Source organism: Pezoporus wallicus, unplaced genomic scaffold, assembly GCF_028554395.1.
Source record: "Pezoporus wallicus isolate ANWC-B61680 ecotype Strahan unplaced genomic scaffold, APGP_CSIRO_Pwel_v1 contig_5352, whole genome shotgun sequence".
Lineage (NCBI taxonomy): Eukaryota > Metazoa > Chordata > Aves > Psittaciformes > Psittacidae > Pezoporus > Pezoporus wallicus.
Window position 1 is genome coordinate 2,892,607 of NW_026639660.1, and position 14,477 is coordinate 2,907,083.

Below are 14,477 nucleotides of genomic sequence, written 5' to 3' on the forward strand. Positions count from 1 at the left end.
TCACAGGCATGGGGGACTGAGCCTATGGGCCATCTTTCTGCCTTTGCCTAGCGGGGCCTGTGAACATGGTCTAGAAACATGACTGGTGTGACAGCTAGATCCTTGACAGTCGCTCATGGGGCAGGTTAGCTTTGGAAAGAGATACCTTTCTCAGGGTAAGGTAGGTGACCCCCAAACAGGGTCAAGATGAGTACAAAGAACACGTGAAGGTTGGTTGGAGCAGGCAGGTTATTTGGGAGTGGTTTGCGTGGCAGCCCCATTCTAATGCCCTTTTCCTTCTCTGTAGCTTCCCTATGAGCTGCAGGACATGGTCAATAAGCATTTGCACAGCACTCAGGAGTCCGCAGGCCCTGGTCAAGAAGCAACTCATACATTGGCTCCATCTGATGTTGTTCCCACCTCGGTGATTGCCAGAGTCTTGGAGAAACCAGAATCTCTGGTTCTGAATTCAGCCAAGTCTAGCAGTGGCAGCTGTCCCATGGCCGAGGATGTCTTTGTGCACGTGGACATGAGTGGTACGCCTCCTGATGCCTGCAGCAGTGCAGGACAGTCGGGGAAGGAGGGAGGAGATGCAGGAAAACAGCAGAATGGTGGCTGCAAGCCTCAGAGCAGTGTGGAGAGTGTGCCGGAGGAGGTGCCTGCCTTTGAGAAGCTAAGCCCGTACCCTACACCATCCCCTCCCCATCCGATGTACCCTGGGCGCAAAGTGATTGAGTTCTCTGAAGACAAGGTAAGGATCCCAAAGAACAGCCCCCTGCCCAACTGCACGTATGCTACGCGCCAGGCCATCTCCCTCAGCCTGGTGCAGAGTGAAGACGAGAGCTGTGACAGGCAGCGGACGCTCCCCAACAGCCCTGCCTCAGAAGGGCGCCGTTCAGCCTCCAGCTGCTCCTGTCAGCAGTCGCCCAAAGCAGCCCGGCCTCACGGCTCTTCCCAGAGCAGCCCGTTCAGCAGCCCCCCCCAGATCCCCAGCGCCTTTGCCAGCTCCGCCAGCTCCGAGGAGGACCTGCTGGCCAACTGGCAGCGCATGTTTGTGGACAAGGCTCCCCCCACCTCGGAGCGGGTGCTGATGAACCGCACGGCTTTCAGCCATGACACAGCCCCCGAGCTCCAGAAGAGGTTCAGCCGCTCTATGCAGGAGCTGGGTAGGGCGGCCTCAGTTTATTCGGATGGTGAGGAGTCTGCACAGAGCTGCAGCTGGACTGTGAGCCGGGACTCAAGCGTGGAGACAGACAGCACTGAGTCCAGAGCCCGCAGGAGCCACTTCTCCTCAGACTATGGTACAGATTTCTCCCAGGATGAAGCTCAGAAGCTGTTGCAGGAAAGTGGTGGGGGTACCACTGAGCCTGGAAGCCCCTCACCAGAGAAGCACAAGGACTATGTAGACCTGGGCTTGCCTGAGAGCCCAGCTGAGGAGAGAGAAATGTTGCTCCAGGGAAGCAAGGAGAGCAACCAAGGAGGTGCCCAAGAAGAAAGTGGAGAAGGCAGGGTCAAGCCTCCCTTCAGTCGGCCGCACCGCAGTCCCAAGAGGATGGGTGTCCACCACTTGCATCGCAAAGACAGTCTGACGCAAGCCCAGGAGCAAGGCAACCTTCTCAGCTGAGGCAGGGCAAGAAGCAGCCACATGCTGCAGAGCTGTGGGATGCCTCCATCTGTCCAATTCTGAGGAAGGAACCCCCTTTAGTACCCTCCTCCTGGGGGGCTCTGCTCTGAAATTTTGTATTTATTCTCTTCTTTTGCTACCTGGAAGAGCTGGAGTCCACCTTCCCCAGCACCTCAGACCCACAGTACTAGCACACACAGTGTGCAGAAGCGCACCCACTGCCCTGGCACAGTCGCAGCTCTCTTCACAGCCTCACACTGGTGCCTGTACCGGAGCTCATTCTTGGTACCCCTCGTCCTGGTGCCTGTGCCTCTTAATGCTCACATCTTCCTTCCCCCTTCCCACTCAGGTACCTGAGGCCCTGGGTGCTCTCATGCTGGTTGCCTGCAGCCGCTCTGCTCTCTTTTAACTTGTGCCAACAGGGCAGAGTGCCTGTGTGGTGGTGTCTGATTCCCTGGGAGCCCCCAGGGGCTGTGAGTGGGGCACCAGGACTCTCTCAGCAGATGGCTCTGTGCCCCTGGGGATGTGCTGGGATTTCTGGTGTCTCATTTTCCTGCTGGTTTTGTTTTCTCCAGCTGCCCTCTGGGTGGTTCTCCAGAATCTGCCTCTGCAGGTCCCCATCGCTTGCCTCCTGCATTGGGCTCAGCATCCAGGCCCCCCCAAGGCAGTGCACGGATGCTGGTGCTGTGGCGTGGGGCATGGGTGCTGTTTGCTGGGGTGGTTTGGGAGGCACCACCTGGGCACTGGGATCTGTGTTTGTGTGTCCCTCACACCTTCCCCTGCTCTTCGTGCTGTTGTTTTGTTTGTACAGTGCTGATGCTTTGCTCTTGGGTGGGCTTGCTTTCTTCTTTTCAAGCCTTTGGTTTTGGGGTGTATTGTTTTTCCTTTCTCCCCGCCCTGCATAAACAGACACAGCCGCTGGCAGCCAGTCTGATGCCTGCATTGAGGGTGTGTTGAGGAGGCTCAGATTGGCGCTGTGCTTCCCTCTGATCCTGGCTTCCAACCTGCAGAAACCCCTCCAGACTCAAGAACAAGGTCTTGCTCCAGGCGATCAAGGTGTGATGGATGCCACTGGGCTCGGTGCAGGGCTGGCAGGGATGTGAGGGCAGCTCCCTGCAGACACACTACCTCATGGCTCAGCAGCAGCCCTTTGCCAGGGGCTCCTCGCACACCCCCTTCTCGGGGGCTCCAGGCTGGCTCTGGTGCCTCTCTGGGGCCTCCCCTTCTGGATAGGGCCTGTCTGTGCGTTTCTCCTAGTGTAGTGCGATAATGTGTGACTTTTCATCTCAGTCTTTTGTGCTCAGTGTCTTGTTAGGGGGGAGGGAAGGGGAGAGGTCTGTAGATGTAGATTTTTTTTTTTGAGGGCTTACAAAGCCCAGGCATCCTATTTTAACTGTCCTGTGCCCTTGTCTGTCTGGTGTTTCTTGGCTCCCCGAGGGGTGCAAGGCAGGGTAGCCTGGTTCCCTGTGCCATGCTCCCCCTTGAATCCACTGGCTGTCCTCAGCCTGCTGTCTGGATTTTGAGTTGGGTTTGTGTTGTCCTCCCACCCTGCTCAGCGAGGGCTCTTCACTGGGCTGTAACCAGCAGCCCTCTCTCTGGGAAGGGAGCTTCTGTTCATAGATTACAGCAAGATGCGTGGCCAAGAGCTGCCTCGGGCCCTGCTCCCCTCCTGAAACCCCTGTCTCTGGACAGGGCCTGCAGCTGGGGCCAGCCAGGGCTTCAGCTTGAGCCTGGAGGCTCCAGGGCCTGTGAAAGGGAGCTGCAGGCGGCTGTGGTGGTTCTGTAGGTTGCTTTACGTCCCCTGCTGCCTCGTTTCCCACCTCCAACATTGTGGAGCTGATGCCACCCTCTGGCGGGGACTTGGAACTCGGTGTTTCACTACAGTATTTTGCTGGATACCTGTGCAAACAGGCTGCTGCTGAGAGCAGGAGCCTCCTCTGAGCCTGCAGGGTGTTCATCCACCCGGACCTGAACGTGGTGGTGAGGTCCTTGCTTTTGCTTTCATCAGCTGCTCCACTGCTGCATTTCTTCTGTTCTTCTGCAGCGTTGCTGAGGGCTTGTACGTGCAGTGGCTGCCAGCTCCTGCCTCACAAACATCACCTGGGCTTGGATGCTCACCAAGTGAGCTCCTCTGGCTCCCTGAGGGGGAGGTGTTGCCCCGTTTTCCGGTGTGCTGGTCAGGGGACCAACCCCACTCTTGCTGAAGCAGCTAGCCTGATGGTGCTGGGCAGAGCCAGCCTCCCTCTGCTACCTTTGGTCAAGGCAGGCTTAGAAATGGAGGGGTGGCAAAGGGGTGCCCAGTGCCTCACCAGACCCTTCTTCATAGCATTAGGCTGCTGGCAGAGGTTGAGGGGGAGCCTCAAGAGGAGCAGAGCCCTCTCCCAGTGGCCATGGTGCCTGACCTCTGCACTCCTGCTGGCCTCTGGCAGTATTGGCTCTGGGCCCCTGAGCTGACCCATTTTCAGTGTCCCAACTCCAGACTGTTAATCTGTAACTAATGTGTTTTTTTTCTGACATTTTCAAACTGATGTATATTTTAAGACCAGAAATAAACTATTTTAAAAGTAGGTGGCAGTGGCTACAGTGTTCTCTGTTGGCTAAGACCTGAACTGATCCTGAGCATGTGAGGGAGCAGATCCTGTTGTGGTACAGTGTCCCAGGGTTGCTGAACTGTGTGTGCTACTCATTAGCTCTCCCAGGGAAGCTGTGAACTCATTGGTCATCCTGACTGCCCACTTTAGCAACAGCCTGATTCCAGGTGCTTGTGCAAATCAAGTCATCTGTGTTGGAGAAGAGGTGCAATCCCAGGCAAGGAGTAATGTGTGGGGATGAGCTGTGGTTTTCTTCTTTAATCTTAATCCAGTCTCTGCAAACTTTGGTTCTGAATGTAGACTGTCAGCTCAAAGATCAGACTGAGCCTGCAGACCAGAATGCATTGTTCACAGCAGCATTTGTGTCATTTCTGACTCAGAAGCTCACAGCAGCTTAAAAAAAGGGCAGATTATTTGACCAGGCAAGTTTTGAGAAACACTGAAAACGATGTGGGCAATTTTCACATTACTTAAAGGCTGTAAAGGTTTGACTAGTAAAAAACCTCTACAGTGAAGCTTACTGTGCTGTAAGCAGCCTCAGGGTTACTCATAAAATTCTGCCTACCCCATTTCAAGCATTTTGCTGGCTGAGAGGTCAGAGGAGTGTGATGAAATTTCCTCCTTCTCCCAAGTTATGCTGCCTGTGCCTTTCTGACCTGGGGGTATGGAACAGAGGAGCAGTTTCTTGTTTCTTTGTCCCCATAATTAATGATTTTATTCTGTGTTCCCTTGAGTAGCAGCTGCTGCCACAATCTTCCAACCTAATATGAGCCTTGAAACATGATATTCCTTACCTAGCTCCAGCAAGAGCCACCTGGCTGAGCAATGAAAACTAGTGCTGAGGCAGCCACCTGGTGCCAACCTCCATGCAGGAGGGGGTCTAATTTCTGCTGCTGGACAGAGGAAAAGCCTAGGGGTTACTACGACCAACCTCCCTGGGGGGCCAGGTGAACATCCTCGGACCCTGCCCTCGCAGGGGGCAGGAGAGCTCACGGGCAAGGCAGGCTGCTGCTGGTGCTCTGAGGCCCCACACACCTCCTGCCTGTTCCTGGTACCCACCAGTGTCTGCCCCATTGCAGGGGGTGCAGAGTGATGGAGGGGACACTGCCATGAGTGGTGCCATGTCTGTGACCTTTATAAAACTCTCATTGCAACAGCAGTACAAGCAATAGAAAGAACATCTCTTATACACATCTGAATAAATACAGCCTGCGCCCTGCAGGCACAACAGGGCACAGGGGGGAGGCAGGGCAGCGTGAGCTACACAGGCAGCGACTGGACAAGCACAAGCGGCCAATGTGGTGCGTGACAACACAGAGACGTGTGTAGAGATTCGCTTGGGCCAGGCTCCGGCACTCAGAGAACCAGGAGAGGCATCAACAGGACGTGAAATGTGTGAGAAGACAGCAGGGGCAGCCCGCCGGTGGCAGGGAGCTGTGGATGCACCTGCCCGCGGGCACAGTGCTCTTCTCGGCAGAAGCAGGCAGGGTAGCCCAGCTACATTTCTGTTTCTGCTAAGAGGCTGTCACCGAGACCTGACGTCATCAGGACCATCTGGGAGCTGGAATCTGTGGTGAGAGAGGGAGGAAACCATGAGCTGCTCGGGCTGCCAGAGAGTGCTGGGCTTGTATTCCAGATCCAGAGGTGAGGAGGAGGAATTATAGTGCAGCAGGGTGGGAAGCAAACTGCTGAGAGGACTGTGAGATTAAGTAGTAACTATATCTACTCTGGCCATGCAGCAGAACAAAATTGATGTCTGGGGAGGAGGGAAGGCAGAGACAGCAGTAAGAGCCCTGGGTGGGGAATCTGCATTTATCTTTGCTATGGAAAGGAGCATCAGCTCTAAACCCTCCCCACACACACTTGCAGGTGACAATGGTTGTGCTGACCCCACTGTGCATTACCCAGCACTGCACAGGCCTTTAAATCTGCACTCACCCTGTGTCTTTTCATCCAGAGAGTGTCTAGGTGTGACAGGGCTGGCAGGCTGCAAGCCAGCCAAACCCACCTAGGGCAGTGGTACTGCCTTCCCAGAAGCAGGGAAGGCAGTGGGCAAGCAACCATTTCAGGGCAGCAGAGGCCTGGAAATCCTGACCTTCAGCTCTGCATGAATGGAGGGTTTGTGCAGCCCTTCCTGCCTCAGGAAGGTGAGGGCAGCTCTCTGGCTCTCTGGTGGCACAGAGCGCCAGCCAGGAACTCTTCCCCACGCCAAGTGAATCAGCTGCAAGGAGGAGGGGCACGCACAGCAAGTAAGAAACTCAGCAGGGTACCAGTTTCCCGTCCAGAAGGCTTTATAAGCAGAAAACAACCCTGTTTTTTCCTGTAGGCAAGGGACATATGTAGTGGCTGTGTTTTTTGTGTGATCCCATTCTACACATTGGAAACTGCTGCGTGGGATCAATATTTTGGGGATTAATTTCTGGAAACTGGATCCAAAACTTGGCCGGAGCTGCTAGCAGAAGGATTTTTATGGTGCTAATAAATGAGGATCAGATGTTTTGAGGCTGAGGGAGTGGTTGGGTTTGTCTCCTGCTAGTCTGATAAGAGAACTGGGAGGGAAGAAAGGACAACTAAAGGTAAAAAGTCCAACACAAAATGAAAACCAGCAGGATCAGGGCACAGGCATGACAATATACAGTGTCATATATACAAGCAATACACAACAGGCTACTGCTATCTCCATAATACGCCTTTTTGTATGTTACAAGCAACAGACAGACTGTGGCACCTGGCTAACCCTTCACATGTTTGGGATGCAGAGATAGGAATAGGTGATGCTGTGCGGATTGCAGTGAGGTTCAGGAAGCATGAGGAATGACATGAGTTTTGGCTAGGATATCTGGCAAAGGCCCCTGAGATCCTTGACGCTCCTGCCCTTGAGTTTTAAGACTGCACAAAGGTTTCATTCCTGCAGCATCAGGGAAATGCCTCTGAGGCACCATTGCCACTCCTTGCAGCAGCTGCATTGTCCTTGGAGGCTGCTTTTCCAAGTGCAGCTCAGCCCAATGTTACTTAACATGAAGGCTGCACCTGGAGGCTGTCTGGATGCCAGTTCACAGGGATAAAGGACAGACTCCATTCACCTGCCCTACCACAAAAGACCAGACACCCCAGTTCCTGCCTGTCAGCCCCTGCCCGCAGCCCAGGTCCCAGAGCTCTTACTGTTCTGGCAGATCCAGGGGTTCTTCTCCCTGGCTGTGACTTCGCGAGCCTCTGTCTCCTCCTCTTCCTCACCCTCTGAAAGCAGGTCAGAGATCTGCTGCTGTAGCTCAGGACTGATGTTGTTCTCTGCCAGGATGAGTGTCCGTAGAGCTGTGGGGTAATTCTCTACCATATCCAGCAAGGTCTAGATGGAGAGCGAGATAAACAGGCTGTCAAGCAGCACACACAGCAGCTAGGCTGAGCAGAAAGAGCTTCAATGCTCTGTCTCCCTGCAAACTCCAGCCCTCCTCTTCTTACCTCAACCTTCCCTTGGCCATGACCTCCCTGCACCAGGCTTTCTGAGAGCCTGAGAACTTCCCATCTTTCTGTGGGAACAGCTGAGCCTGGATTTCCTGGCTCTATAGGCTAGTCACCTCCTCCTGCTGGGAGCTGGGACTCTGAGAGAAGAGCCTGTGCTAACAAGCCTTGGCCTGTATCTGTCCACAAAGCTTTAGCTCTGATCCTCAATCACAAACCCAACCCTTTACTTTCTCCAAACTACAGAGAGTTGTGTGTTTTTCCCTGATGACGTGGGAGAGGTCCAGGAGCCCTAGGTCAGAACTGTGCCTCACAATCTCCTCCTGTAGCTGTAAGGGCCAGGGGAAAGCAACATCACCCCTGGGCACAGGGAGGGAAGGGGTGCCATGGACCTGGGGAGGGGATTGGAAGCAGGTGTAGGTCCCGGGGCCTCTATGAACAGTTAAGACCTATGCCCTTGAGACATCAGTGATGCTGTAGAGTAACAGTGTGCTCTCATACCTGGGCTGACTGGTTGGTAAGTCCTGTTCCCTCCAAGTCCAGAACTTCGAGGGTACGACTGGAAGCCACAGCAACAGCGAGCATCCCTGCTACCTGGTCACCTGTGGGATAAGCAAAGCGGGGCTGTCAGCAGCGCCTGCCTTCTCTCATGTAACACTACATGCCTTCATGGGCCTTGGGCTGTCATGGAAACATCCTCCGACTATTTAGAAATCTCTTGATTTCCAAATCTCAGTTACCCTGTGGGTGGGGAGGGAGTAAGCTGTTAACTGAGAAAAGAAACAAGGTAAAGGTACACCATTTTGTAGTAATGGGAGCAGTCCCCAATTATCAGGGGAACACAAAGTAACACAGTGAAATTGGGTTTATTCCACAAGGATCCATATCTCCCCAGATATTTTTCCTACTCGAGAATGTGAGGGCCTTTAACAATCCCTGTAAGGCATCCCAGACGCAGAATAAGGAGGTGAATACCTCAGTCTAGGGGGAGGCTGTAGCTGGACAGAGGACCCTGCACAATCTCCCTGGAAAGGGGACAGGCTTTGGGGGTGGCTGCAGCAGGACCAGGAGCATTAAAGATTGATGCTGCTAAAGAGACAGGGCTCCAGCATGTTCTCCTGATATTCCCGGGCGAGTGCCAAGATACCGTACAACTGTGACACCTTCTCTTGGAAAGAAAAAACAACAGGCTGCTGCCAGGTAACACCCTGGGGCCCTTCCTGCCCAGGAGGAGGTACCTGGTCAAGCAGACAGGGCCTGCAGGGAGGCTCCTGTTTCCAGACCAGACTGGGTGAGGAGAGACTGGCACTCAGGGAGGCACGGCCTGGTCTCCTCCTCACCACCTTGCATCAGAGCTGAAGAGAGTTGGTTTCTATGGCAACGAGTGCCAGGCTTTCCTCCTCCTCCTGCTCCACCAGGAAGATGAAGGGGGGAGTGCAGGGACATACTGCATCTGCCAAACCAGCATCAGGCCCCAGGGCTTCAGGAACAGGGGACACGTGGAGGGCCAAATATGATGACAAAGGTAGTGGAGTGGGCAAGGCACAACTTCCTCTCTGCGCCTCCCTGCAGGGCATGTGGCCACCTCACACAACCAGAGCAGGAAGGGTGGCTTTCCCTACACTGAAGGCACCTGTCAAGGTGAACTCACTGCTGGGGATCAGAAGGCATCTATGCAAGAAACTGCCCCATCCCACTGGTAATGCTCTACCACCACCTTTGTAGATCTTGGTCCAGCCACCCACTGGTGCAAACTGCACAAATGCTGAGAGACAGGAGTGCAGCATCCCCTGCTCCTCCTCCCTGGCCCCCCAGCTTACCTAGGGGGTTGTAGTCCAGGTTCAGCACACGGAGCTGGGAGCTGTGAGCCACTGCAATGGCCAGGCGCCCCCAGCCTTTGCTTGTGACACCTGGGTTGGCGCTCAGAGTTAGCTCTTTGAGGCCTGGAGAAGAGAGAGAAGCCAAGCCAGAGCCTTAGGGTCACCGAGGCAGTCTCAGGGGAACTAATCAGAACAGTTTTGGGTCATGTCTTCTGTTCTCTGACAGGCTAAAGGGTTTGGTTTACGCTGACAAACACCACGACATAGTTCACTAAACAGTGAAATATTTCACTGCTTTCAGCAGTAGCTCTTCATTTGCCCATGCTGCGACCGCCCTATTTCTCTGCTCCCATCCTGAGTCCTGCTTACCCTAAATAGAATGGAAACAAGTAAGGTGTGTGCGAGATGACTGACAAGAAGGAGGTGGCATGAGGTGACAGGTTGGAGAGGAGATAACAGGGACAGTAGGCTCTGAAGCCTGCAGCTGGGGGCTGGGGTAGCCAGCAGAGATAACAGCATCAGTAGCACTGTAAGCACACATCTAGAAAGTGCTGGGGAGCGGTGGAAAGCACTTTGTGAGTCAGGAGAGGGGTGGTGTTACCTCAGCACATGGCAGCTCTCAGCTTAACTAGCCTGCTGGCCTCTGACCACCAAAGATCATCCCTTGCAAAGATCTGAGCTTTGGCATTAAGGTTATTACCATGCACCTACACACTCAGGGAGTGCACCCGCAAGCAAGGCCAATTCCCAGGCAGTGACAATAAAGGCAGGTGCTGAGGTGGGGGCACACCATATATTTATCTACGATCATTATCAACACACAAATGCAAAATAATAAATTCAAAGTCCAAGCTGTCCCCTCCTCCAGTTTCAAACGCTCCTGTCACGATCAAGAAGCAACCTGTTGGGCCCTGAACTCCAAACTGTCAGCAGGGCAGATCAACAGCAGAAAGTCCCTTCCCAAGGGAATTGCTCCTCTGTTGCTTGGCTTTTCTGCTTCAGTTCCTCAGCCCAGGCAAACCATAGAGCCGGCCTCCTCCAGGGCTGAGGCTTTACTGCTGTGTACATCTGCTCTGTGTGAAAGCGCCACTGGTGGTCGTGCAGCCCACAGCCCCTGGTGCTTACCGGACTTGGCCCCGTCAGGCGGCAGGAGCCCACAGATAAGGTTGATGCCTTCATCACCCAGCATGCAGTCTCCTAGATCCAGAGCCACCAGCGAGGGGTGGATGGAGAGAGCAGGGTTGAGGAGGGCCAAGCCTGCATCTGTCAGGGGACTCCCATGGAGGCTGCGCAGGTAAAAGGGAAAATTACGATGGAGCCTTCGTCCCCGGGGGCTAACTAACCTTGGTGGGGAGGGAGAAGCAGACGGAATGAGGAGGATGATAAATGCTAACCCCACGTGGGGGAAAATCACTGGGAAGCCTCAGCCGCTACGGTATCCCCCCTGGGGTGTGCAGGGGATGCCAGCGGGGCAGGGGCAGCCCCACCACCGGGCCAGCCACGCTGGAGAGGCTCAGACTGAGAGGGCCAGGACCGTGCCCAGCCTGTGGGGCAGAGGCGGCTCCGTCCCGGCCGGATGACGGGCAAGGGGTTACAGCGTCAAGGGCATTTTTCCTCCGACAAGGCTTAAATTCAGGGATCAGCTCGGATTTGAGAGCCCTAAAAGACCCTTCCCCGCCCGGAGGGGGCCAGGGGCACCCCGCGATGTACCCGCCCCGCTGCACTCACAAGAGGGACTGCACGGAGCGGTTCGTCTTCAGGGCCTCGGCCAACTGCTTGACGCGGTTGATGTTGGAGACGATGCCCAGGTTGAGGTTGAGCTGGGCCAGGGAGCGGGACTCGGCCACCCCCCGGCACACATGCCCGAAGTCCCGCTCGGAGAGCTGGCAGCCCCGCAGTGACAGCAGCCGCACCGAGTTCTCCCGCAGGCTCTCGCAGATGTCTCGGATCTCAGCCCCCGACAGCGTCTCCCCGGAGATCTGGATGGACCCCGGCAGCATCTTCCCCCCGATCGGGGACCCGCCAGCCGCCGACAACCGCCGACCCCGTCGCGGCGGTGGGGCGCCGGGGGCGAGCCGCGCTGCGCGCTGCGGGCCGGGGCGGTCGCCAACGCCGCCGCCGCCGCCGCTGCTGCTGCTGCTGCTGCTGCTGCTGCCGCCGCCGGGCAGTCCCGGCCCGGCCCACCGCGGCCCCGGGGGCGTCACCGCGCAGCCTTACCGGCGGCCGCGGGGCCGCCCCGCTCCACCCGGGCGGCGAGACCCAGGGGAGCCATCGGCGGGGGCTAATCCGCACCGGCGCCGGGCTCTGAGCCCTGCTGGGCTGGGCTGGGCCGCACCGCACCACCCCGCTGCGCTGCTCCAGCAACACCGGGCGGGGGCTGAGCAGCCCCGTAGCTCCCCTCCCCGCCCCGCTCCGCTCCGCTCCGCCCGCACCTGCCGGGCCGCCCCGCCCCGCCTCCCGCCTGCCACCGCTACTGGCCTTCCTACCGCCCGGGGCGGGCCCGCACCGCCCACCGCCCCTCACCTCGTCATCCGCCGGGCAAGGCCACCGCCTCCTCGCCGAAGGGGGTGTGCGTGGGGGACCCCTATCCCACAGCGGCTTTCCCCGCCGCCATCTTGGGCCCCGGCACCACTCGAAGCCGGTGAGGGCGACGCTGGCGCCTGCCGGCTCCTGCCTGCTGCCTTGAGGAGACAGCGGGGCTGAGGCCGTCCGGGGCTGCATCCCTGGCGCTGAGGGGGTGCAGGAGCGGAGGGAGAGTGGGAGAAGATCCTGGGAAGGGCTCTCCCTGCTTGCCCTGCTACCACTTGGGCAAGGTGCCAAAGGCACTGGGCCATGGTGTACTTGGTCTGAGGAACAAAAGTCTTCCACCAGCTTTGGCAGTGTTTAAACCCACTACACCCTAAGCTTGGACCCAGGGGTTGATGGTGAGGTTGGTGTGAACCACTCTTCACAGCCAGGGCTTGCAGAGCTGGTGCTTGGAGGCAGCTGGTGAAAGGTGGAGTGCTGGGGAAGTGCCACAGGCTTCCTTATTCCTGCAGCACACAGCCTGTTCCCTCAGCCCCACCTGAAGTGTGAGGGATGCACCTCACTCCCTGCTCATTTACAGGTACAGATCAGAGGGATTTGTCCCCTCTACCCCCTCGTTGGGTAATCCTGTACTTGGAGAGAAATAGGAAGCAGGGCCCCAGCGTTTTCAACTCCACTGAGCTGAAAAAGGAAGCCAGTGATGTGGAAATTAGGTTAAACCGCCTAAGTAGGCAGCTTTTAGCACATAACTAATCTGGCTGCTGCATACAGCAACGCTCAAGTGAATTCCAGTCTGGTGGGTAACTCTGGGACAAACCCAGGCTCCTCTGCTTGGTTTGCAGGCCTGGGTGGAAAAGAGAGGATGGAAAGTGAGGGGAAAAATGGGAGAGGATGGGGACATGAAGCAGTTCTCCATTTCAGTGGAGGAGCAGGTCACCATTGCTGAGGGCTGCATGTTAGGTCCTGGATAAGACAAGGAGAGCAGCAGATAAGAAGCTGGACTTGGATGTCAGCTTTAAGACTGGCTGCAGCATCTAACTTACAGTGTAGGTGTCATCATACCCTTTGAGTTTTTTGGAGTATTGCTGTTCTTTAGAGCTATCTACATACTTGCATGAGCTTGATTCTGTACCTGCAAGACACATCAAAGCAGAACACTGGCCTGGCAACACGTCTGCACTGGGATATGAGCAGCAGCTGTGAGCATCCAGTTGTGTTACAGGTGGTGGCTTTCAAAAACTGAGCAACTAATCTCTAAGGTCACATTAAATGGTCCAGGTGAGAACCAGATCCTATGCATTCCAGGGCTGTAAGGGGCAGAGGCTAGGTGTCAGAGTGGTGGGCAGGGGGGTAGCCGAGAAAATAGCAGCTGCTGATCTGTACAGGTTGACTGAGAGACTGCACTGAGTCTCACCTTGTAATTAGCTCCAGGCACTAATTAACCCATGCTTCATTGAACAGGCTATTATTAGAGAGGTGCTTGAAGGAGAGCCCCTGGGATGTGTCCCACTTCAGTTGACAGCAGAGGCCTTGAAGTATTGATGAGGATGCCCTAGTAGTGGCATCTTCACTGCATGTTGTCAAGAGCAAGAGCACATTCAGGAGACAAGGGTCCTACCCTGCTTTATGCTCAAACACGTTATGAAAAGTGGCACGGGAGTTAATGGTTCAAAGCTTTGGCTCTTGGCTCACTGAACCTAATTAAGGGCTATGGAGAGGGGAATTTGGCAATGGTATTTTGTGAAGAACTAGATATTGCCTCCTTGTCATGTGCAGTTATGAAGCAGGTATGGGGAAGGTAGTTTATTGTTTACCTAATGGGGGCACAAGGAATGGCTGACTCTCTTGACTGATGTCATTAAGTGCTAACACTTAAAAAAACAGTGAATGAGGAGCAGCTACAGTGAGACTAGATGCAGGAAGGAATGCAAATGGGAGAAGATACGGCTGCCTGTAACCCAAAACACATTGAGGTTGCAACAATTAGTGCAACAAGGAGGGACTCGAAGGGTTGGACTCCCAGGTACTGCAGAGGAGAGGAGATCAGGAATGCTTTAATACACTTTATCTTCCTCTTTCTAGTCTGACACCTTGACATGATTTTTTTCATATTTAATAAAAAGGGGCTTACACAAGTCTCAGCAACCTTCCTCAAAAGGGAGAGGTGATGGGAGGGGAATTATTTCAGATTTGCTGCAGGGGAGGAATTGTTTTGGATTTGCTGCAAGAGCCATGGCAGGAAACAAAGGCAGAGATAGTCTGGCATAATAGGGCTGTAAGGCTTGTCCTGATAACTAGACTTCAGTGCTTACTGAAGTCCTCCCACAAGGACTTTACTAGGGCTGCATGCTCAGCACCCTCCCTGGAATTGCAGCGCACATGTATTTCCCTGCAAAAGTGCATTCTCTCTGTCAGCAAAAGGAGATGCTGAAGCTCTCAGCCGAGTACTGTATTTCTGGAAGCACAGAACAGTTCAGC

The 14,477-nt window shown here is 55.2% G+C and overlaps 2 protein-coding genes across 16 annotated transcripts in view; one reads left to right on the forward strand and one right to left on the reverse strand.

The window, feature by feature from the left end:
- TJAP1 (tight junction associated protein 1) overlaps positions 1 to 4,170 on the forward strand; it is a 38,723-nt gene extending 34,553 nt beyond the window's left edge. For all 14 annotated transcript variants that reach the window (XM_057415444.1, XM_057415437.1, XM_057415446.1 and 11 more), the window contains one exon: positions 287 to 4,170. In XM_057415444.1, coding sequence (XP_057271427.1) covers positions 287 to 1,603 — 1,317 coding nt within the window. In that variant the 3' untranslated portion in view covers positions 1,604 to 4,170. The remainder of the gene's footprint in view (positions 1 to 286) is intronic.
- A 1,134-nt stretch (positions 4,171 to 5,304) lies between these two features.
- Positions 5,305 to 11,597, reverse strand: LRRC73 (leucine rich repeat containing 73). 2 transcript variants are annotated; one of them, XM_057415451.1, is made up of 6 exons: positions 11,202 to 11,594; positions 10,599 to 10,759; positions 9,474 to 9,596; positions 8,155 to 8,255; positions 7,357 to 7,540; positions 5,305 to 5,762 (listed from the first exon to the last, which is right to left on the reverse strand). In XM_057415451.1, exons 1-6 carry the CDS (start codon positions 11,471 to 11,473, stop codon positions 5,692 to 5,694), a joined length of 912 nt encoding a protein of 303 aa, XP_057271434.1. In that variant the 5' UTR covers positions 11,474 to 11,594; the 3' UTR covers positions 5,305 to 5,691. The 2 variants fall into 2 exon arrangements, with proteins under 2 accessions (XP_057271434.1, XP_057271435.1); XM_057415452.1 differs by lacking the exon at positions 9,474 to 9,596 and having other exon boundaries at positions 11,202 to 11,597.
- Positions 11,598 to 14,477: the final 2,880 nt, after the last annotated feature.

What these genes read in the sequence shown, in the direction of transcription:
- LRRC73 (XM_057415451.1), bottom strand. Translation starts at nt 11,473, where the DNA reads ATGCTGCCGGGGTCCATCCAGATCTCCGGGGAGACGCTGTCGGGGGCT. An exon ending in CCTGGACTACAACCCCCTAG is followed by an intron (nt 8,256 to 9,473) that starts GTAAGCTGGGGG and finishes CTTATCCCACAG; the next exon opens with GTGACCAGGTAGCAGGGATG. An exon ending in CCCCTGGATCTGCCAGAACA is followed by an intron (nt 5,763 to 7,356) that starts GTAAGAGCTCTG and finishes CTCTCACCACAG; the next exon opens with ATTCCAGCTCCCAGATGGTC.